Below are 21,520 nucleotides of genomic sequence, written 5' to 3'. Positions count from 1 at the left end.
GATGGTGTCTTCCTACGGAAATGATGCCAACGGCATGGCATCCCAGTGGAACAACAGTCCCATTATCGGCACAGATATGCAACACAACTTTCACAATTACGGCGTTGTGATGAACTTTACCTCCTCCCCGCGCGATGCTGCCGAGTCAAATGAAGAATTAAAAAAATCAATCTACCATAAGATCCTTCAGATGGAAAGCATGTGGCCACATCCTGCACAGAGTAGGTGTGCTTGGAGGATAGTACTCTGCGCTTTGCGAGGGGAAATAATGGCTCTTGAACAACCAGGAGGCGCTGACATGAATATGTTTCTGTAGGTTGGGCAAACTATATCCTTTCGCCGTCACACTACGCACACGAGGGTGGGGATTACCAGCCTCCGTCCTGGGTAACAGGTATGCAGAACATACCCAGGGAGGCTCAGGTCTCCCGCACCCGACCGACAGTGGGGCAGACTGAAGAATATCATCTGTGGACGACCCAGTTGAAGCTTGCCAATACGCTCATTTCATCCATCGACATCCACAAATACATGAAGCACGACGGAAGGAGCGACAAAGTGGTGCAATGCTGCAGGGAGATACATGAGTACTGGCTTAAATCTGATGAAATACATACACTTTGCCATGATATAGCAATGGTCGAAACTATTAAGGTTCGCAAGCTGCTCTCCTCCTCCCCAACTATCATCCTTGCTTGACTGTCGGAGGCGCAACTTTCGGCTTCTTAACCTACCTGACGGCCTAACAGGATCAAGTTCTTGACCACTTTCTTCCCTGCCCTCAGGCCGCAATTGATTCTGCCCAAGAAGTATCCCGGGCCCTCAATCGAAGCAAAACGGAAGGTACTTTACAGAAAAAGGTATGGGTTTTCATCTTTACGCCGATGGCAATCAAAGGCGGAACTCACTCGTGTAGCACAGGCCAAGCGGTGAATTAAGAAGGTCCAAGAGGGTGGCGAAGAGATCTTCATCGGCTACATCTCTCTCGTCCTCCTCCTCTCCTTCATTTACTTCAAGGGTGGCCAAGCGACAACGGCAGGTTACCTGTTGGAAGGTGGCAAAGGGGCTAGAGGAAACGTTACGAGACCTTCGCGACAAAACAGACATCCTCTCGCGGGCCTGTCGACGCATCATTCAACGAAATAAACAGTTGCCAAATCTGCGGTCCGCCCAGTTCACATATAGAACGCTCTACCATTTCCTGCACAGCAAGTGCAAGCAACATGAGACGCACATACTAGACCTCGACCTGGAGGCAGGAGTCGAAACAAACGGTTTCATTGCTGTTAAATTTCGCCTCGCACTTCCCACAGCCCAAGGGATCCGCAGCACCGAAAGCGAGGCGCTGTGGACCTTCAAAGCAAGAGAGGAACACCATTTCTCAAGCAATGATCCAGGCCCGCAAACCAAACAGGCTCTCGGCTGCCCTCTAAGTCTTATCACGAACAAGCTGACTCCCGCAACACTGGCATCCAACCCAGACAAGGCTATACCCCCAATGCCATATGTTCATCAGGGCACGAGGTGGACGTGCGAATACAGCGGTAGTCAAAAGCGGAACTCCCGCACCTTAACTGAAATTAATAAGTGGCTGCGGAAGCAGTTTATCGCGCGCGAAGTGGAGATTTTGCGCCTCGCAAAGCAAATTTCTACCATTGTGATGAGGTTCAACTACCCCCTCGGGCTCTGCCCCTTCTGGAATTGCGATAATGTGAGGCTATTCTTTGACGATCCGTTGGCAGAGCCGTCCTTTCGCCACGAACCATATTTCCGGATTCACCTTCGACGCGGAAGTTATGATTTGCAGGCGTCGGATTCGGGTTCCTGGGCTTACAATGCCCAGAGTATGCTTTTTTGTCTTGGGATAGTGTTGTATGAGCTGTGGAGACACTTTCCTCGAGACAGGGATGCCTATGAGCCGATTATTGGAGAGCTGGAATTGGAAGAGCGTCTGGGGGTCAAAGCGAAGATTATTGCGCAGATGGAGGCGTGGGTGGCATTGGGGAAGATGCCGGAAACATATATGGACATCATTATGTGGTGCTTGAATATATCGAGCTATACGGTTGAGGATATGACACAGTCTATGAAGAAAGGTGAAATGTACGACACTGTGATTTGTGGGTTAGACGAGGTGGAACGGCAATATGCCATTCCGACCGCAGATATGTATGACTGCAGAAGAAGATCCCATAGACGATAGGGTGGACAAATTGAGCTTTTTCTATGACAAGCACGTCCAGGCATACTGGAATTTCTTATACACATGTCACCGCATCCTCCTGTTCCAAACACCGAGACGCTTACTAACTAACCTCTGCGAAGATGCTCCAACCGTTATGTCTCTTCAAGCTGTCTGGTCAGCGGACGATCGTCCAATTGTCCTGCATGTGGTGCTGGCAGTTGGTGGGCAAGGGACAGAAGCATAGTATAACATGCGCGCTACTTAAGAAGTGGCTAGGTTTTTACTGAAACTCTGAAAGGTAATCTCCTAGGTCTACACTTAGAATATAGGAGAAGGCAGGGTGAAATAAGAAGAAAGAAACATTTTGCTGGCCACAAAGTAGTTAGGTACTGAAGAAGCAAGATAACCCCCACCCACTCTTATACTTCGTAGAGGTTAAAATAGCGTCCTCTCTGATACCAATAGAATAGCATTAACTATGCTAGCCTCTTGTCTGATTGACCAAACTTTCAGGAATAGGATATTCTCTTGGAAAAATGCCACGGTCTATTCAGCCTACGCCAGCAGCCTATGACAAGTTCAAAAGATATCGGTCAGGAACTAGATCAAAAACTATTTGAAGGAAACTGGACCACGCCGCCTCTCCACCATCTTCCTCACGATACCATACAAGTCCCAGCCTATTCCACCCTAATAAACATACCGAAACTGTTTGATCTCTTTATCAGTCTTATCAAGAATAGCAGCGTCCAGATCCTCTACTGCTGTGTTGGTATCCACGTTACCCAGATAATCCCTTCGCCGGTTCTCCCAAATTACATAGTACCTCAGCGCAAGCAAGATAATAAATAAAACTATAAAGCAGATAAGCATAGCTAGGAAGCCTGATAGGTAAGATAGTACTTTATTATTAAACATGAGATGTGGACCGACGATGTTGCCAGCGCAGTATCCCGATGAAGATCTCAATGTCAGAATCATGAAAATCAGTATGCTACCGGGGAAGGTTCTTCTGAAGGGGTATTCAAGCATTGAGTGGTACACACCATAGCATTAACAGTAACCCTCTTCATATACCCGCCCACATTCCCCGTGGACATCGCAAGCGTGAGTAGGAAACTCACACTGTACGCATTGGCAAGACAGTAGCCCATGAACCGAGCCCAGACATTATCTGGTGAGATTTGTCGCGCCATTGCAGCGCCCACAATAGACAGCGCTGAGCGTTTTGCCGTTGCTGCTGCTGGCGGTGATTCATTGCGAGGACTGCCATTCGGTTTGGAGTTGTGAGAGGAGGTACGCGGGTTGAGGCGAATGGAGAAGTAATGACTTGGTTTCTCAATGTAGAATCTAGGGTTGAGAGAGACAAAAAGCGAGCAAAGGGCGACTTTATGATTTAATGACTGCCTACGTGGACACATAGGTCGGAGACAATCTCCGCCTGTGCTGACTTTTCAACGCTCCAACCCTCAAGACCGAGCAATTCCGAACCGTTGACCCTCCTAGCCTGATCTCGAGAACAGTCCATACCCCACATAGCAAGCCAGCAGTCCTGCTACGACGACGGCCAACCGTTGAAAAGCCCGCCGCTGCGACAAAGCCCTCGTTTGCGTCTAGACTATTGACGTGAGTTTTAGCCCTCGCAAGGCAGGATATATACAAAGCAGTGACGTACATTCCGAAATAGAAAGACACTCTGCGCAATTGTGGTCGCTGTTCGCGCTGCTCACTGTGACACGCGTCAGCTAAGGCCTTGCTCAGCGGTATCTGCCCACTTCACCGACGTTTTTTCTTCAGACGTTCGGTTTCCCGAAGACTGGCTTTTAGACGGTCCATATTCTGCTTGAGTTGAGTTTGATGCTTGGAGATTTCGGCCATCAGATCGTATATCTCGTCTTGGACGTCGCATGTGGCACATTTGTTTCCTTCATGAGTTGGGGGGCAGGGCTCTTGGGTAGCCATGGTGGTGAATCACTGCGGTGAACAGTAATAGCGGGGCAAGGCAATAGCTAGATACATCGGCAAGATCTCTCTGGGTCTTAAATCAAACGAACTTATGACGATGGGTGATGCATTGCGTGGGGTGATGGATTGCCTGGCTGGTTAGCTTCAAGGTTGAAGTTTGTCCGAGCTAGCCCTAATTCCGGTCCACTCATCCGCCCGCTTCACCACCCTGCCGCCAGTTGACGTCAACGCCGCTGCTGTGAGTCTATACTACAGCTGTGATTATGTTTGAGATCCGTCGTAGACTCGGTCTCTGGAGGATGCTTGTCTTCAGCCATGTATTTGTCCACGGGGGGTACTCTTAGTCCGCGAAGCGCCAATCTCAGCGTCATGCAACGAACCACGCTTTTCGAAAAACACTCTACAATACAAGACAGATCGATGATCCCATATTTTTCTCCATTTCTATACTTTTCGATAGCACCATCACTCAACAAAAGAAACTCAAACACTAGTCCTCAAACAAAAGAAACCCGGTCCAGTATCTCGCCCGATCAAGCATAGAAAAGCACATACAACAGCATCGGCCACTCATACAACGACATCGCATACATCTTCACGAGCTTAACGATAAACTCAGCGACCAAGAACACCGTGCCGATGGCAGCGCAGCCAACCCCGCAGGCGATACCTGGGATGATCAGCGAGGCGAAACCGAGGGCTTTGAAAAATCCCTTGGCGGCTTTGCGGATGCGGTCGCGTCTGCGGAGTTGCGTGGGAGGGTGTTCAGGCTCGCTGGGTGTTGCTGGTGGTGTTGGAAGAGTGGCGACTGTTGGGGCTGCTGAGAGGGGTTAGGATTTTCAGATCAGGTGTGCGATGCTGAGAGTGAGGGGCACGTACTGTTGTTGGATGCTTGTCCGGTGCTCTTGTCTGCAGACTCCGAGCTTAGACAGGTCTTGCGTTTGAACTGGGGGATGGCGAGGGCGAGGGTGTTCTTGAGGGAAATGCTAAAGCGAGACATGTTTGTTGTTTGTGTGATGGTATCTGTAGTTTTTGATGGAGAATGAGGATGGGATGGAGACAGGATAGAATAGAGCTGGATACGCAAGCATACTTATAAACCGAGCTCATCAAGGACTCGTAAATATCAAAGACCTGAAACAATACCAACTTGATACATCAGAACAGAAAGACCCTAGCTATCTTTGCAACAGCCCCTTTGTCCATACCCTTTCACACGTTTCACCTTCGAGCTCCGATCAAAGACTAGGTAGGTCCTCTTCCAGCTAAATCACCAAAGATCGAATCCAAAAACATCATACCAGAGTTTCCTCAACCCGCGTCTTTCTACATCCTTCTTTGGCGTCTCACCCCCCACCCCCTGCGCACCCGTCGGGCGCGACGTCGACGCCTTTGTCACCGTAACCGTAACAAAGCTCACCTTCTTTCTTCCAGTCCCATTGACCGGCGGAGCAGGGACAGGGGCAGGAACTTGTGCATGCCCTGCAGGTGGCCCCTTTTGATGTTGATTCAACTCCGTACGTCCCACCTCTTTGTGTTCCTTTGCATGCGCATCGTGCTTTTTCTTCCCGAGCATAGCCCCAACCGGACCGCCGACACACCCCCCGATTATGATTAAGCAGAGAAGGACGCAGAGGAATTTCTCGCCGTGGCGTCTTTGTTTGGTCTTGCGGGTGCGGTCTGCTTGGTTTAGTGTTTCTTCTTTCTCCTTTGGGGTGAGGATTGTTGGCTAGGGGGGTGGAGGTGCCTTACTCCGGTTATTTGATCGCGGTGCTGTTTGCGTTCTATTTCCTGCAGTGCTGGCACCCTGGGCTTGGTGCTCGACGGGAACGTCTTGTTCGTAGTCGAAGTCGGATCTCGGGTCGAATTCGGTGTAGGGGGGCAGATCGGTGAGCGTGCGTGTGGATAGGCAGGATTCGGGGTACTTTGGGGGTGGGTCGGGGTCGGGGATGGGTTGTGTTGGAGAGCAGTCTGGATCTTGTTGATCAGAGTGAGAGGGCTCCGCCATCTTGGTTGGTGTTATCAGATGAACGGTGTTGTTGTTCGACAGTATTGGGCATAGGAGAGAGCTGGAAGGACAAAGAGAGGAGGTGTGATGTCGAGAGTCGGTCATTATCGGATTTGAAGGCCGAAAAGCTTAAATTATCGACTCAAGGGGTGCTGGGTGGATGGTAGAAATAGGTATGAGGTCGCCAGAGCATGTATACATGCTTATAGGCCCTTTCCAGCATGAGCGTGCTATACCATGGATACATACAATACCCTGCGCGCTCTACAGAAGGTCCGTCGCAGACATAATGTCTGAACCGGACACTCAATCCGAAGCAGCAGCACATGCCGTGGATCCACTTTTGCTTGCGTCTTACTACTGGGACATCTTATACCTATTGTAGAGAGAGGTAGAGGACCTTTCGTTGCTCTTCTAGCATTGTCTAGTGCTCACTTTGAGCCCTTTGGTCTAATGAACTGCTACATGAGTCACTGGCGATATATATGTAAACACTGCATCATATCATTTCTTAATGGCTAGGCAGGCTTTCGCCTCGAATGGCAAGAAAATGACATAACATATCATAGCATTCAAAGCCATGAGTTTATTTTATTGAGCTAGCAGCGCGGCAGGATTAGGTAGGGAACACCAAGCAGTCAAATCTTAGCTGAAGCCAGGGAAACGAAATTCGTATTTGCGCAAATTTCAGGCATGAATTAAACGGATAGATAAAGAAAGAAGCAGGAGAGACAACCTTCAAAAACCCACCAAACCCACCACCAAACCCAAAGCCCCAACCAACAACCCCAATTCAACCCCCAGCACCGCCTGCCCATTCACCGTCCCATATTCCCTCTGATTGTCAGTTCCACCAGGCCCGGTCCTTATAGTCTCGGTATAGTTCACTCCATTGCTGTTTATGTACTTGTTGGTTTCCGTGTGTGTGCTAAGGGGGCACCATATAGTAAGCGCGATCAGTGCAATAAAAAACAGCCCCCAGAAGACCTGGATAGCAAAGTAGCAGAAGGCCGCACAGTTGTTCCTCTTCTTTGTGTTTCCGGGCTTCTTGGCGGGTTTCTGGGATGGAGGGCTAGTGGGTCGTGGTGCTAGAGGATTGGTGGCTGGATGTTTGTTAGCCGATATCCGTGCGGTGCTTTTGTTGCAATCACAGGTTGAAAGATGCGGGAATTTCATGTGTGCCTTGCAGTGGACTTACTCCTCCGTGCCTGGTGGGTTTGGCTTCTTGCTGCGGCGGCGGGGGCAGTGAGCAGGAAGAGGTCGTCGGAGGTGATGGCTGCTCTGTGCTTGCGCGGCGGGTGTGGGGGGAGTTCTACCACGATGGGCTCAGGGCTAACTGCGCCCTGTGAGTACGTCGGTGGTGCTGCCATTCTGTCTGGAAATCGGGGAGTAGAGCCAGTTCTGGAGTGAGAGTAAGTAAGCAGAGGTCTGGCGGAAGGTGAAGGAATGAAACGTCAAGGCTGGAATAAGCTTTTCGAGGCAGGCAGACGAATATACACACCGGATACAAGAAGCAGATTTTGATTTATGCTTTGGTACTGTCGTCATCGCTTTAGCAGTGACATCCATATGCAGAACCAGGTCCAGCAATCCGCCTTTCTCAGCTTAATGACTATCGCTTTCATTTCAGTTCTTGTATAGTAAATAGGCCCCTACCGAGAATCAAAAATCAAACCTCAAATAGTCGCTAACACACTCAACCCGGACATAAGCACTATCAGCTGCCCTTCCACAGAAACAATCTTGAACTCTGCAACCCTCCATTTCCCGCATTCTACCCACTAGAGTTAACCCCCAAAACGAACCCAAAGAAAACAGCCAAGACAAGGAGGTTCATAAAGACTTGTCCGCAGTTGCAGGAATGTAATTTATCGGCACGGCTCTGCGCTCTGCTTGTGCTGGAATCATTGTTTGTGGGTGCGCTGGCTGGACTCCTGTCAAGTATGGTCCTGGCGGATCTCATCTCTGGCAAGAGTACTAAAGCTGTTGTTCGTTGGCTCTCTCCCGAGAAACCTTTCGACTGCGGCCAATTCGGCGAAAGCCCTATCGGCTGAGAACTATCCGTTAGAATCAGGACCGTAAATAGATGAGGAATGATAGACTTACTCTCTCGCGAGCGTCCATGGGGATAGGAACGCGGGAAGCCCCTGGTACTGCAATACCCATCCACAATATCCTCCATGATGGCAATCTCTACAATAGATGAATAGAGGATATCGAAGAAATCGTCATCAAGTAGCTGCTCTTGACGTGGTGGTCGAGACCGAGCTGGCTTTGGAGACGGATCGCGGCGGCGAAGGGTCTCGCGGGCTACACGCCTGCGGCCCGAGTTGGAACTTTCTAGGTTGGCCATGTTGTTTCGTGAGTGAGATGAGTGGGATCGGGGAGGAGACGGGAGTGAGTTCCTATGGGGCTTTTGTGCTTTTCAAGGTAAGGTAGGTAGAGCTCCGATCGCGGTGTGATCTATTCCGTCACAATAAGCTTTTCTCGGTGTTTTCCTGTCCATTAGAAACACCAGTAATCAAGGGTGTAGTACGTAGATGGGACTTCTATATTTCCTCAGCTTTTACTTGAGAGCAAACGTGACACGAGGTGAGAGCGAAAGACTGAAATGCGAGATTGAACTAAACTAAACCAACTACCTATTTCAAGCTAAATCCAACTAGTCTACGTTTCTGTGCTGAGAGCACAGCTATAAAGGCCATATAACATTATTCAAGGCCCACTGCACCCCTATGGATTGTCCGGATATTTAGTATCACTGTCGCCGCCTTCTTTGCACGTTGAGCTGCGTCCTTCTCTTATGATGCGGGATATGCGAGATATAGGAAATACCCGAATGAAACTAGAACGCCTCCTACGACGAGGAATGCACCCAGACCCATTAAGCAATCGCACCAGTCGATTCTGCCCCAGCAGGACTTGATCTCTAGTGTTGTACGATAGATGTTAGTGGGACTGTATCTTAGTGTTAGATAGTGGAAGTGTTGCTCACTCTTGCGCACTGCTTGTGCACGGTGTCTGGCCGTCTGCTGTGTTAGACTTGAGGAGTTCGACGCGTTTGCCGGCAGAGACTGGGGTGTTTGGGGCCGCCGGTGCGCTCGATGGCCTTCAGGGCTTAAAGCTACCGGAGGTATCGCTGGCAACGAGAGCACTGGGGAAGGTACCTGAAGATCAGGTACAGTTGGAATTTGCGATAGTGGGGGGATTCCGGGTCCCTGTATGGTGTAAAGCACTTGAGTTGACCCTCCTGCTCTAGGCAGACCTGGCAACACATCCATTTCAATGATCACTTCGGAATATGGTGGCGGTGGTGCGTCGAAGCCGTCGCACGGAGGTGGGCAGACGACATACCAGTCGGGGTGTCCGTCGGCCATTTGGATTGAATTTTGGGTAGGATCTGTATGGAGGATGTGATTTAGAGAACGTACAAGTGAATATTGCAAAGATTGTTAAGGATGTGATGCCTGGAGAGCACGAGACGGAGCTAGGGCGGCTAGCCCTAACTCAGGCCCGGAACTCCAGGACCACTAAAGGTCAAACCTTGAGATTCGTCACCACCTCGCGATGAGTCAATACTTTTTTTCCAGCAAGCACATCGCTGTATTCCTAGGGCCAGACTTGAATGTTCAAATCGTTTGAACCGCGGAAGCAACTACGCCGCCCCCGTTGATCCGGCATGTGAGATGTCCCCATGAGGCAGCAGCATTCTCTCCCTTGAGGCGCAATGCTAGCCTTACAGGCTTCATTAGTATATCAAGACTTGCAGAAAGACTTCTTAAAGCACCCAGACATACGCAACTGCTTAATAGGATCTAGCAGCCTTTCCTTCCTTCTAAATGGTTTCTCCTCTCCTTTTCATGCAAGCGCTTTCTTTCCCTATTCGTAAGGCAGCTATCCAGCTAAACGGGCACTCTTTCCTATCATCTTGATACATAGTTTAGCCCGTAGTTATAAAACGCTACCAGGAAGTGCCTGGCTTGACTCTACGAGTACTAGCAGCCCCGCGCCAGGTTAACGCATAGAAGAAACCGGCCTGTGAATACCAGACTTCGCTCAACCCACCCCAAGACGTAGATTACTACACATAAATTCAACTGCCCCGATCATCCTACCCTCCCAAGCGACGTTCGTGTTCGGCTCACCCTGCTATTACTCTCAGCAAACCCAGAACATCGCGGCATAATCACATCGCAACTCCAGCCATTGAGTCCTCATACGTCACCCACCCCGCGTCCTTTCGGCGTTCCATAGTTCGTTACGCACTACCCGGACCAGCAGTACAAAGGAAACTACTACTCAGATTGCGCAGAACACCCAAAACACCGTCCAGTCAAATATTTAGGCGCACAGGGAGAGGGCCCTTTGTCCTAGGTGTTGGTGCTAGACGGCGATAAGTGACTTTAGGAGGAAGGGGAAGTGCTAAGGGACCGGCGTCCACGGGTACTTACTGGTGTTCTTGCGTAGGCAGTGGGTCGCGGGAGTATGGAGTGGTTCGTGTAATCCAGAGGCTGAAGCTGGAGGCCAATGTGTGTTGCCCTTGGTCGATGTACGTAAGGAGTCAGTTCGACGGTGGTTTCTTGCGGTGGAAAGCTTCGTGGGTGTATGTGATGAGCCTCGGGGCTGTAGCCGAGGAGGGCTTTTATTTCGTATCACCGCGGAAGGGGTTCATGCAAGACAGTATATGGGAGAGAAAATGCCGTACATGTTCCCCAAATGAGACGAAGGCATCATACATGGGTTTACCTTACCATCCGGTCCGTGGGAATTTGGATCCTCAAACAGGCAGCACTGCAACCACACCTGGCCATCCCCGTCATGTTGACGAGGCCGCGGACACTTCCTGTCCAGTAGTTCGGCTTGGGAACTTGCCGTATTTCTGGCTTATGCAGATTGCCTCGTAGTTTTTCGTACTCTTGAAGATTGCTTCCTTCCGCCTACACCCAGAATCACCCACGCTTCTTACGCTTCTTCTCTATCCCACTTACCATATATTCTATACCGCTTGTAAAGACAGACTATAAACAAACTCACCTCACCTCACCTCAATTACACCTCCCCACTATCGTCTCGTCTACACCTCCTCCTCCCCCTTCGGCTGCGTAGTATAAACCACAATAGCTCCAACAAGACCCGCCCCAAACCCCAACCCAATAACAACCAGCACCTTCCGATAGAAAACCTGAAATGCCGGCGGGCGGCGGTACGATCTTTCGATCTCTGCAGTCTGTTAGCACATTTCTCACTCCATCTTGATCGTAAACAGGATGATAGAAAGGGAAGGGAAGGGGAACTCACGAATAGTATACTGATGCCAATGCCTCTGCTGACCCGGACCTTGATCACGCTGACTTTCACTACTAGACGTAACGCCAGACCTCAGAGTCGAACGCGTGCGTGTACGTGATCGTGTCGAGAGGGACTGGATAAGCGGGAGCTCATCGAGGGAGACTTCTTTGCAGTGATATGTCGCCTTCGGTGCCTCGATGTTGCCGCGGGCCTTGAGGGCTGGTTCTTCGGGGACTTCTATTACGATCTCTGACCTGCTGCTCGATGCGACTGGGGGGTCGGCAACTTCGATCACGATCTCGGGTCTGTGGGGCTTGTTAGAGGGCTCAGTCGGTACCAGTTGAGGTTGACATTGCTCAGCTGCAGTCTCAATTCCAGTCTCGATCTTGATCTTCTGCGCATCGGTTGTCTCGAGCTTTACCTCGGATACAGAGTCAGCAGCATGATCGCGAAGAAGCGGTTGGGTCTCTGCTAGTGACTTGGCCACTTGGCCTGTACCTGTACCTTCGGCGTCGCCGGGTGGCTCTCGGAACCGACTCGAGAACGGATTCGCGGGTTTGTCCTGGTCAGAGTCAGTTGAGTCAGACTGATCATCCATGATGGCGACAGCAACAGCGACAGCGACAGCGACAGCGAGTGGAAATCGACACAATGCCCCAGCTTACGGGGAACCTCGGGGCGGAAATCCCGCGCTGGTCTTATACCTGAGCGGGAACGCGGGCATTGTTGCTTTGATAATTGTTGGTGAAAAAGGGAGGGACTTTGAATGGTAAATGGCTTTTCGGCGGGGTTCTTTATGTCTTTGTGCTGGGGTCTGCTGTTTTGATGAGAGGGTTCATGAAAGGCAGTTTAGAGTTCTTTGCGTGTGCGCCTTTGTCTATCGTGATGCTGGGAGTCCACATTCAAGAATGGTTCGTGTGTTCAGATGAAGAGAAGGTCTGCTGGGGTTTTGGACATAGTTCGTCTCCGTGTAGAAAAGAGGGATGGAGCGTTTAAGTTTATGAGGAATCGTGAGTTAGGGGTGCAGATGCGTAAAATCGATCTTCTACTTCTACAAGGACTGTGATATTGCAATTCCAGACTCACGCAGCCGTTGGGGCTTTGTCTTTCTACAGTGGAGTGGAGACACAGAGGTCTTTCCTAAGTCTCAATAGAAGTCGGTGTAGTCTACTCAGCTTAGGACTTGAGAACAACGACATCCACGGACATCTCCGTCAAATAGCATGATCGAACAGAGTCAGCTTGGACAAGCTATAACTAATACATGCATCCCCAGTACAAGATCATCGAATATCAATCATCAATCGCCAATCTTCAAACATATCCACCGTCACAAACATACATCATCATATCCTCATCACCATAATACAAAATCAGTCATGCCCACCATACATCAGTACCACTCCCCATTTGCATAGTGCACCGGTCCTCTCAAGCATGCGCAATCCCCGCCTTATTCGAAACCATGACAAGAACAACCCCCGCCATAACAAGCCCAATAACAAGCAAAGCAACAAAGATAACCACCCAGTCCGGACAGCCTTTGCATAATCGTCGTTGTTTCCAGAAGACCCGCTGAGTTGGAACTTCCATCTGCCCCTCTGCTCCTTTCTCAAGGTCGCGATCTTGATCGAGTCTGATCTCGCAGTTGCAATCCAGCACGATATTCTTATTAAGCAGGTTTGTGAAGCCAGGAATGAAAGACCGGTTTCGGTACGGGGGCCCGGGCTTTTGGAGGTGTTGGCCGGCGTTGCCAGTTGGTTTCGGGAAGGAGGGCTGGGTTGAGTTGAGGATAGTGGGTTCTGGTGCGAAGTGGATGTGAGGGGTCGTAGCAGGTGAGGCCGGTTGAGGAGCGATGTAGTCCCTGTGGAAGGGAGAGATGAGGTCGGTGCGGAAGGGGCGGAGGGTGGTATTGGTATTGGTCGGTGAGGTGAGAGAGGTTTGAGATGAGGATGGAGTCGGTTGGGGAGTTGGTGGGGGAGTTGGAGGGGCAAGAGGAGTGAGGGTGCGAGTAGATGTCCGGGTGGCAGACATTGAGGCCTGCATTGTAGCGTGTGTTTGTGGAGTAGAGTTGAGATGAGCTCAATTGGATTGGGAGGTAGGGTCGAGTGTTTCTTGAGTGGTTTGTAGCGGTCTGCAGTGAGTTGTTGTTTGATATAGCAGCTTTGGTCTTGCTATCACAGCGGAAGGGGAGAACAACTGATCAAAGGTAAAAGCCAGAAGAAGACAGAGAGAATTAGAAAAAGAAGACTGATATCAGTCTCGACCATAGCGTCTACAGGAGCTCCGGCGAATTGGAAGAATACTTCGAAGGATATGAGTTCCGGACGAGTTACAAAATGGTTGCCTTGTGCTCGTTGACTCACATGCTGCTTAATTTGGCATCCATGAGTCTTCTACGAAAATAGATAGGGTATACAGTGAGGTATGAATCCTGGGCCAGTTGTAAGACTGCTACCTTAGCTTTAGCTTTTTGTGGCGATCTCTGCTGGAGGGATAGGGCTCGGAAGAGAAGGCATTGATTGCAATAACACTCTTCAATGGATGACGAGTAGACTTACAGACTGTGGACAGCGGTATGATAACCGCCTTGACCAGGGTATCAGTAATTGCTCCTGTAGCTAGAATTTCAGTGTTATAATGAAATATTGAAGCCCGTCTGCACAATAAAGAGCTCAACTGGATAGAAACCGTAGTTACCACATCAGTATCTCTCAATCACAATCTACATACAATAACAAATCCTTCTCTCCTCTCTACCCTCAAGTTCAAATATTTCCACCCCCCTTCTGTCCCTTCGCATTCCCCCGAACAACCCCCTCAAGCACAACCCCCAAGTACCCGACCCCAACAAGTAAAAACACAACCATAACCGCAAACAAAATAACTTTCACAACCGGCATCATCCCTTTGGCTTTCCTCTTCTCACCCAGCACTTCCAAGACCATGATCTTCTGCCCGCGCACGAAGTCGTGCTTTGTGTACCGTGGCCCGGGCTCGAGGGCTTCGTCTTCGGTGTAGGGAGGGAGTGGCTCTGAGATTGAAGAGGTGGATGAGGAGTGGCTGGAGATGTATGCGGCGGGGGGCATTGTGATTGTTGTTTCCAGCGTCGTTGGGGTATGGGTGAGAGCAAGATACGAGAGGCGGGAGTGGGGTGGTGGGCGTGATGGCAACGAGACGGAGCTAGATGCTCTTAATGATTGATCCATGGTACAAGATCTGCGAGATTGGAATGTTGTTGAAAGGAGAGAAGAAGTCTTGTTAAGATATGAGGTGGTTTGGTGTGGTATGGGTCAAAATTCACTAGAAAGATGTGGTGGGTAAACAAGGAAGAAGACAAGCAACAAGCCTGGAGAGGATATCATCATGTCGCAGCTCAAACACCGCAGATAGCCTCCATGGACTTGTCCCCCAGTGACTCAGAGAACTCTATTCTATTTACCTGGTGGCTATGCAATAAGCTCAAGTGTACGCCTGAGTAGGGTTCTGTTGAACTTAACCATTTGCCCTGGCCCGGAATGCATGCAGCATATTGCGGAGAGGTCACCACTCCGTCACTCTCCTGCTAGGGACTATATTTCCGCAGATGACGGAAACCATCGCCGGGCAATCTGGCAGCCTAACTGAACTTTCCCCAGGATATGTAAGTCGTCGACGTCTGCTCAAATGCACCCTGAGCTTTCAGAGATATTGATGTGGAGGCGTTAGGGGCGAGGCCCGGAATTGACTCCCAGGATCGCCACAATGCTGCACTTGCAGGACATCTCCAGTAGACCAGCTCATGATGTGGTGATGGTACTAATTAAGTGGAGTTGGTATGGATTTATACCCTTCTAGGTATGGTCGGGCTATCAAATTGTGGCATTGTAGTTATGCATAAATAGCCCTAACTACCGGCGGCGTAAGCTAGCCAGCTTGTCATCACGGTCCAAGCATTAATGCCATCTCCACCTACCTAGCAATACGATACGTCGACCGGGCTAACCGGCTTTTCAGCCTGCATATATCAAACCCCCCGTAGTTCTCAAGACTTGACCTTCTCCGTCTCACGATCTTCCCCATCCACCCGCTCAACCTCCCTCGCCTCAACCACACCCGCCCCCTCAAACACCACCGCAATCTCCTCTAGACTTAACCCCTTCGTCTCCGGCTAAAAGACCGCAAACACTACCGCACAAACAACCGTAACCACTATTATAATAAGATAGAACCTCTACCTAATTATCTTAAATGCCGTCGGCGCCGCCTTTAACAGCGTTAATAAACCCACAAATAACCCGGCACAGGAAACCGCGAACCCCTTCGCGCGTAAATACGTTAGCTAGATCTCTAACGCGTACACGTACGTTAATGCATCCATACACGATCCATAGAATATTAAGTAGAGATACAGGAAGAAGACTCCCGCGGAGTTGCCTGCTTGGTTTGTCGTGCCGCTGTAGAGGGCTACTATAATTAAGACGCCCAAGAGGGACACGGCGCAGCCGGCAAGGCCGGTAGTCATGAGCCATTTGCGGCTGATGTGGTTAAGTAATATAGTGTTAAGGATATTGCAGAGTAGTTCTTCGGTTAGTTAGTCCGCGGAGAGGGCGAGGCTTATGGTATCGTTGTGGCCGAGGGATTTATACAGGGTCAGGCCGTAGTTATTAGTTATGCCGGTGAGTTGGTCGGCGAGTAGGGTAATGAAGCTGATTAGGGCCTGGCAGCGGTACTATGGGATTATAAAGAGGGAGGCCTAAGTTAAGGGTAGGCCGCGTTTGTATGCTAGCTGTGTGCAGATTTAGTTAAACTCGCGAGTGGCGGCGGAGTCGGTGGATAGATTGTAGGTTATGATATATTATCTTATAGATGATTTTTGCTTTGGGGAGGTAGCCCTTCTTTTTAAGCCAGCGCGGGGACTCAGGGACCCAGATAATACCTGTGGCGAGGACCAGGGGTGGGAAGCATTGCAGAGCAAGCGAGGGCCGCCGATATCTACAGAGTAGAAACCGTCAAACAAAGTTGAAATTCCCTGCAGACCGACTAGAAGACCGCGGCTATGAGGAGGGGCAACTTCGCTCTGCCACAAACGAACCAGCATCACCAGCCCGCCAATGCCGAAGCCGGTGATTGATACTTAGCCTTGCTGTTTTGACTAAAATTAACCCTAACTATAACTAGTTACATATGGTATACTTATAAAGTATTTTATATAAGTATATTACTATTTTAAAGGCACCTTTAAAATATTATTTAATAGCTTAGACTTGGTTACTTGTAGTAAATTCTATTTATTAGTGGTATAGAAGTTATAATAATAGGGTTATTCTTAATAAGTATACAATATATATTTTAAATATTTTTATAAATTATCTATAATATACTATTTATTAATAGAGTAGTAGTAACTATAAGTAACTAAATAAATAAAACTATTATTTTAAATATAAGTAGTCTGTGAAGATCAACTAGCCAGCAGGGTTTTTTAGTAATACTAGAAGATAGTAGGTTAGTATAATATTTTAGTATAGTAAGTATAATATAACTTATAAAAGGGAAATAATAAGAAGGAGCAAGAAGGGAGTTACTTAAGTTCTCTTAGAGGATAGAAGAGTAAAGGGAGGGGGAGTAATATTAAGATATAGCTAGCCGCGGGAGCATGATAGCTTATTAAGTTTACTACTATAGGAAGAATCCTAACTATATAAAAGAATAGCTAATCAGCATTAATAACTGTTACGGAAGAACCAGCCTCTGGTTTCTTCCTAACCCTGGTAACCTCTCGTAAGCTTGTAATACTTGACTTAACTTACTTAATCCCTTCTTTAAATAGCCTTATATCTAACTAGTATAAAGACTAGTTACGGTTAGGGTTAAGCTTAGTTAAAATAGGCAAGGCCATATATCTTATATATAGAATACCTGTAGAGTAGTTCGTACGAGTATATTGCTTTTCTAAAGGTAACTCTAAATAATAATATAATATTAATTACAAAGAATAAGTAAGACTAGACATAGTAATAATAAACATCCCTAAATATTCTTTACTAGTATACTATCTAATATACTATTTATAGTCTTTCCCTGGTCCCCTAGTATACTACATAATATACTACTTACAGTCCCCCTAATAATATACTCGCACGTGGCCTTTTTCTCGTGGGCGTCTTGCTAGGTAACTTTTATTATATAATAGCTAGTATCTGTCCGGGTCTGTTAGTATTCCTAGGTCCGTCCTAATACTAAAGGTAGTTAATATATTAAGATCCCAAATATTTATTAAGAACCTAGCAAGGCGGGGTCGCGAGGCAGAAACAGGGACAGCTGTTCCAGTTAAGGCAGCTAGAAAGAAAAGGATAGCAGGTTAGTTAAGATTATAGCTATAAAAAGATAGTAATCTAGAAAAGATAAAAACCCTAGAAAGATAGTAGTTTACTAAGGACTGCTGCTAGGGGAAAATAATAGCTAGTAGAGGACCGCTATTAAGAGAAAGACTACTATTAAGAAAGAATAGTAGTTATGGGATAATAGCTATTACTCTAGGATAATAGTCTAGTATATCTTAGTAATAAGTTACTAGGTAGGTAGGAAGGAGCTAAGGTAAGCTGCAGGTTACGTGAGACTACTATAAAAACTATTATAAGGTATAGTAGTTAGGAAGGTAATTACTAAGAACTACTATAAGGACTACTACAAGGGTTAGTAGTTAGGAAAATAGTTAGGATAAAAAATATTTAAGGATACTTATTATTATTATATCTAGTCTTACTTATTCTTCGTGATTAATTACAAATTATTATTTAGAGTTATTTTTAAAATAGTAATATACTTATATAAATTACTCTATAAGTATTTTATATATAAGATACTTAGCCTTACTTATTTTAACTAAGCTTAACCTTAATTATAACTAGTTTTTATACTAGTTAGACGTGAAGCTATTTAGAGAAAGGATTAAGTAAGTTAAGTTAAGTATTACAAGCTTATAGGAGGTTACCAGGGTTAGAAAGATGCAGAGAGGTCTGTTCTTCCGTAACAATATTATGGTTGCATAATCTTCCGTGGTTGATAATATTTCTTTCCGATAATAGTGTCCTGGGATACTATTATCTCGTCGCAACGTCAATGGTCCGTATTCTGCCGCGTAGACCGCCTTGGCTGGGTTCTTAACAATAACCTTTAATATATTACTAAGATACTTAGTATATAAAGTAGTATAGGAATAGTAGTGCTAAGAGTAAATAGTATACTAGACTATTTACTACTAGTATACTGAATAATATATTATAGAGGATATTTAGGGATGCTTATTACTACTATAATTTATTTTACTTATTCTTTATAATTAACAAAATATTATTATTTAGAGTTATTTTGCAATAATAATTTACTTGTATAAATGTAAGTCGATAGCCGCAATGCGCCATTAAGAGGTGTAGAAACGTGATATATCAGTTCAAGGTAGGGCTTCGATTGGTACTGAACTAATCACTGAGGTCCCTTTCGGGGAACCTCAGCGCTGCCACGTAAGGCGGTGCGGTCATGTGACCACCTAACTAAGTGAGCTGTAGCCTCAGGCCGCCGCAACGGCCATGGTGGCCTAACAATAAACTACTCTATAGGTATTCTATATATAGGATACTTAGCTTACTTCCTTTAACTAAGCTTATACTAACTATAACTAGTCTTTATACTAGTTAGATAGGATAAATATATAAAGAATACGATAAATTAAGTCAAGTTATTATTACAAGCTTACGAGAAGTTACCAGGATTAGGAAGAAGCCATAGGTTAGTTAAATAAGATGTTAATTATTATCTAATATAAGCATCTTGACTTAACCTGAAATACTATAATATGTAAGTCGACTAATTAAGCTGATTAATCTATGTTACAGCCTATACTTGCTGGCAAAAAAATAATTCTATAATAATAAATTACCAAGTTAGCGAATACTACTTACGGTACCCAACTGCCCGCAGCAGCAACGCGTCCTGGCGTCCAAGAACATCAGGTGGTATCAGCCAAAGGACAAACGTATAGCCGAATTTCTCGCGTGCTAGGCGTGCGTGCTACGAGGATGTTTTTCGTGTTGGGTCGTTGCGCGGTCAATTTGCTCGGTACCCAGGCCCGCAGCCAGAGCAAACGTTGTTTAGCTGTGACACTGTGACACTGCAAGCCCTTTTATTCGCATGTTGGCTACAAAGAGGAATGGGATGGATAGTTTTTTGTCTCCGAGAGCTCAAAACAGCTGCAGCTGCCGGAGTGCGAAAAGAACGGCAAACCGGCCGATGTGATTTGGAGAAAATGGTCTTAGCCTCATAGTGATAATCCGATGACGGGTTGCGACCGCTGCTACAGAGGGTATGCCGTGCACACCAACTTTGCGCGACATTTCCAGTCAGTGTCCCGTCCAAGAGACCAGGAGGCAGTCTCTGGCAATCTCGCAGCATTTGGAACGAGGCACTGGCGAATCATAACTTTGCACTATGCGAAACAGCCATGCTCAAATTCGCCCGTGCCCCCCTTTGCACGCCTGAGATTCAGCCTAACATGCCGGTCTATCAGATCAAAGGCGTCGAGAACTACGACATCTGCCACAGCTGCTACATCGGCTGCTTGAAGCCGTATGGCCTCAATAATTTCTTCTACCGCAACGCAGACTCGCCGTAACCCAGCGGACCAACGGGCGTGCGGCCTCAACCCGAGGAAACCGCGGTTTGCTGCCTTTGTATATAAGCTCGACGAGGCCATGATCACAGTGATATTCTCAACATTCAGGGATTTTACCGGTCCTCTGAGTCCGCTCAATATCTCCCCGAAGCTCAATCTTGGCACGAACCGCGAATGGGCTATGAAGAAGTAGTCCGCGGGCACCTTTCTTGAGAGCCACGTTCCCAGCGATCCCAACTCGACTAGCCGAAGAAGCAACCTGCAATCTCCACTCTCCACGCATGCGCTCGAAATTCCGCGCCGCATGCTCCGCACAAGACGAAGCTGCTTTTCTCATCTTCGCGTCGCACCGAGAGAGTATTTACCACCAAACGGTCCCTGAAATGCGGCACCTCGTCGAGCAGTCGAAGCAGAGTGCCGTGCTGCATAAACAATACAACTCGATCTCGTCGGCATGTCGTAAGCTCAATTGGGACCGGGAATTATGGGCTACGGTATTTGGGGACTTAGTGGGGTCTTCCGCACGCATTGGGGCGTCGAGGGCGCGCAGATGGGGCGTGCGGCGATGGGACTTATGATCAATGTGCAGCAGAATGCGGTAAGAGTGCGGTATTTGCAGAGGATTCAAGATGCTGTTGAGTAGGACACTCGTCTGGCTAGCGGTGAAGTCATACAGTCAGGGATGAAGCGCACTGTGGAAGCTGGGTCGGGGAGCTGAACAATGTTGTATACTTCGTTATTTCGTTTGGCGTATAGCTTGTAGGTTGCTACGATGAATGCCTAATCCTCGATGTTCTAGTTCCTACATCACCCATACTAACTAGTTCTTCCTCTGTCCTCGACATTTTCCGGCGCTCTCAGTGCTTGTCATGCACGGAAGTATGGAAGGTTCCGAGTTACTATCACTGTACTAGGTATCTCTAGAACAGTAACAAGAAACCATATAGCAGATCTAGCAAGAATTTATACGTAATATGGAGAGACATCCTCTCTCTGCGATCCCATGCTCGAATATGTAAGACTCCACAAGTTTTCTACAATTCTAAGCTTCTTGGCTCCCTATACGCATGTCGCAGCTCGGGCCTGCACAGGAATGAATGAAAGAAAGATATGCAAGCGTTCAGATCACTCTGGTGCTACCGGTGGCAGCCCATAATGCGGCCGTCATTGAAAGATCAATGCAAATAGGTGGAGTGGGGGTGTTGGCTGAGTTTTAACCGCCGGCTAAACTAAGACCGGCGGTTAAACATGTTAAACTGTTCCCACTCCACACACGTCCGTTCAGTAAGCGCAGCCCTTGGACTTTGAAACCTTCCTCGGCCATGTGTTGCTGGCTGGAGATTGCCCCGGAGCTAGGAAAATGTGATCCGAGTAAGCGAGAAGATCATGTCATGAGTACATGTTCCCCATCCCCCGCGTC

General features: G+C 47.8%; 7 protein-coding genes across 7 annotated transcripts; 1 reads left to right on the top strand and 6 right to left on the bottom strand.

The window, feature by feature from the left end:
- Position 1: 1 nt before the first annotated feature.
- BJY04DRAFT_224373 (uncharacterized protein) lies at positions 2–2,203 on the top strand (the record flags this gene model as incomplete). The annotated part of the gene is made up of 4 exons (XM_073717952.1): positions 2–221; positions 317–654; positions 750–860; positions 917–2,203. The coding sequence occupies 4 exons, from the start codon at positions 2–4 to the stop codon at positions 2,201–2,203; spliced, it is 1,956 nt and encodes a 651-aa protein (XP_073564881.1).
- Positions 2,204–3,171: 968 nt separating this feature from the next.
- Positions 3,172–4,147, bottom strand: BJY04DRAFT_224372 (uncharacterized protein; the record flags this gene model as incomplete). The annotated part of the gene is made up of 4 exons (XM_073717951.1): positions 3,172–3,535; positions 3,597–3,803; positions 3,861–3,914; positions 3,966–4,147. 4 exons carry the CDS (start codon positions 4,145–4,147, stop codon positions 3,172–3,174), a joined length of 807 nt encoding a protein of 268 aa, XP_073564880.1.
- Positions 4,148–4,683: 536 nt separating this feature from the next.
- Positions 4,684–5,150, bottom strand: BJY04DRAFT_224371 (uncharacterized protein; the record flags this gene model as incomplete). Its single annotated transcript, XM_073717950.1, has 2 exons — positions 4,684–4,970; positions 5,030–5,150. The coding sequence occupies 2 exons, from the start codon at positions 5,148–5,150 to the stop codon at positions 4,684–4,686; spliced, it is 408 nt and encodes a 135-aa protein (XP_073564879.1).
- A 270-nt stretch (positions 5,151–5,420) lies between these two features.
- BJY04DRAFT_224370 (uncharacterized protein) lies at positions 5,421–6,158 on the bottom strand (the record flags this gene model as incomplete). Its single annotated transcript, XM_073717949.1, has 2 exons — positions 5,421–5,830; positions 5,903–6,158. The coding sequence occupies 2 exons, from the start codon at positions 6,156–6,158 to the stop codon at positions 5,421–5,423; spliced, it is 666 nt and encodes a 221-aa protein (XP_073564878.1).
- Positions 6,159–11,232: 5,074 nt separating this feature from the next.
- Positions 11,233–12,045, bottom strand: BJY04DRAFT_224367 (uncharacterized protein; the record flags this gene model as incomplete). Its single annotated transcript, XM_073717948.1, has 2 exons — positions 11,233–11,378; positions 11,457–12,045. 2 exons carry the CDS (start codon positions 12,043–12,045, stop codon positions 11,233–11,235), a joined length of 735 nt encoding a protein of 244 aa, XP_073564877.1.
- An 833-nt stretch (positions 12,046–12,878) lies between these two features.
- Positions 12,879–13,481, bottom strand: BJY04DRAFT_224366 (uncharacterized protein; the record flags this gene model as incomplete). Its single annotated transcript, XM_073717947.1, has 1 exon — positions 12,879–13,481. The coding sequence occupies one exon, from the start codon at positions 13,479–13,481 to the stop codon at positions 12,879–12,881; it is 603 nt and encodes a 200-aa protein (XP_073564876.1).
- Positions 13,482–14,215: 734 nt separating this feature from the next.
- On the bottom strand, positions 14,216–14,536 carry BJY04DRAFT_224365 (uncharacterized protein; the record flags this gene model as incomplete). Its single annotated transcript, XM_073717946.1, has 1 exon — positions 14,216–14,536. One exon carries the CDS (start codon positions 14,534–14,536, stop codon positions 14,216–14,218), a length of 321 nt encoding a protein of 106 aa, XP_073564875.1.
- Between the last annotated feature and the right edge of the window lie 6,984 nt (positions 14,537–21,520).

Source organism: Aspergillus karnatakaensis, assembly GCF_047715665.1.
Source record: "Aspergillus karnatakaensis strain CBS 102800 unplaced genomic scaffold BJY04scaffold_89, whole genome shotgun sequence".
NCBI lineage: Eukaryota > Fungi > Ascomycota > Eurotiomycetes > Eurotiales > Aspergillaceae > Aspergillus > Aspergillus karnatakaensis.
This window is presented reverse-complemented; position numbering and strand designations above follow the sequence as displayed.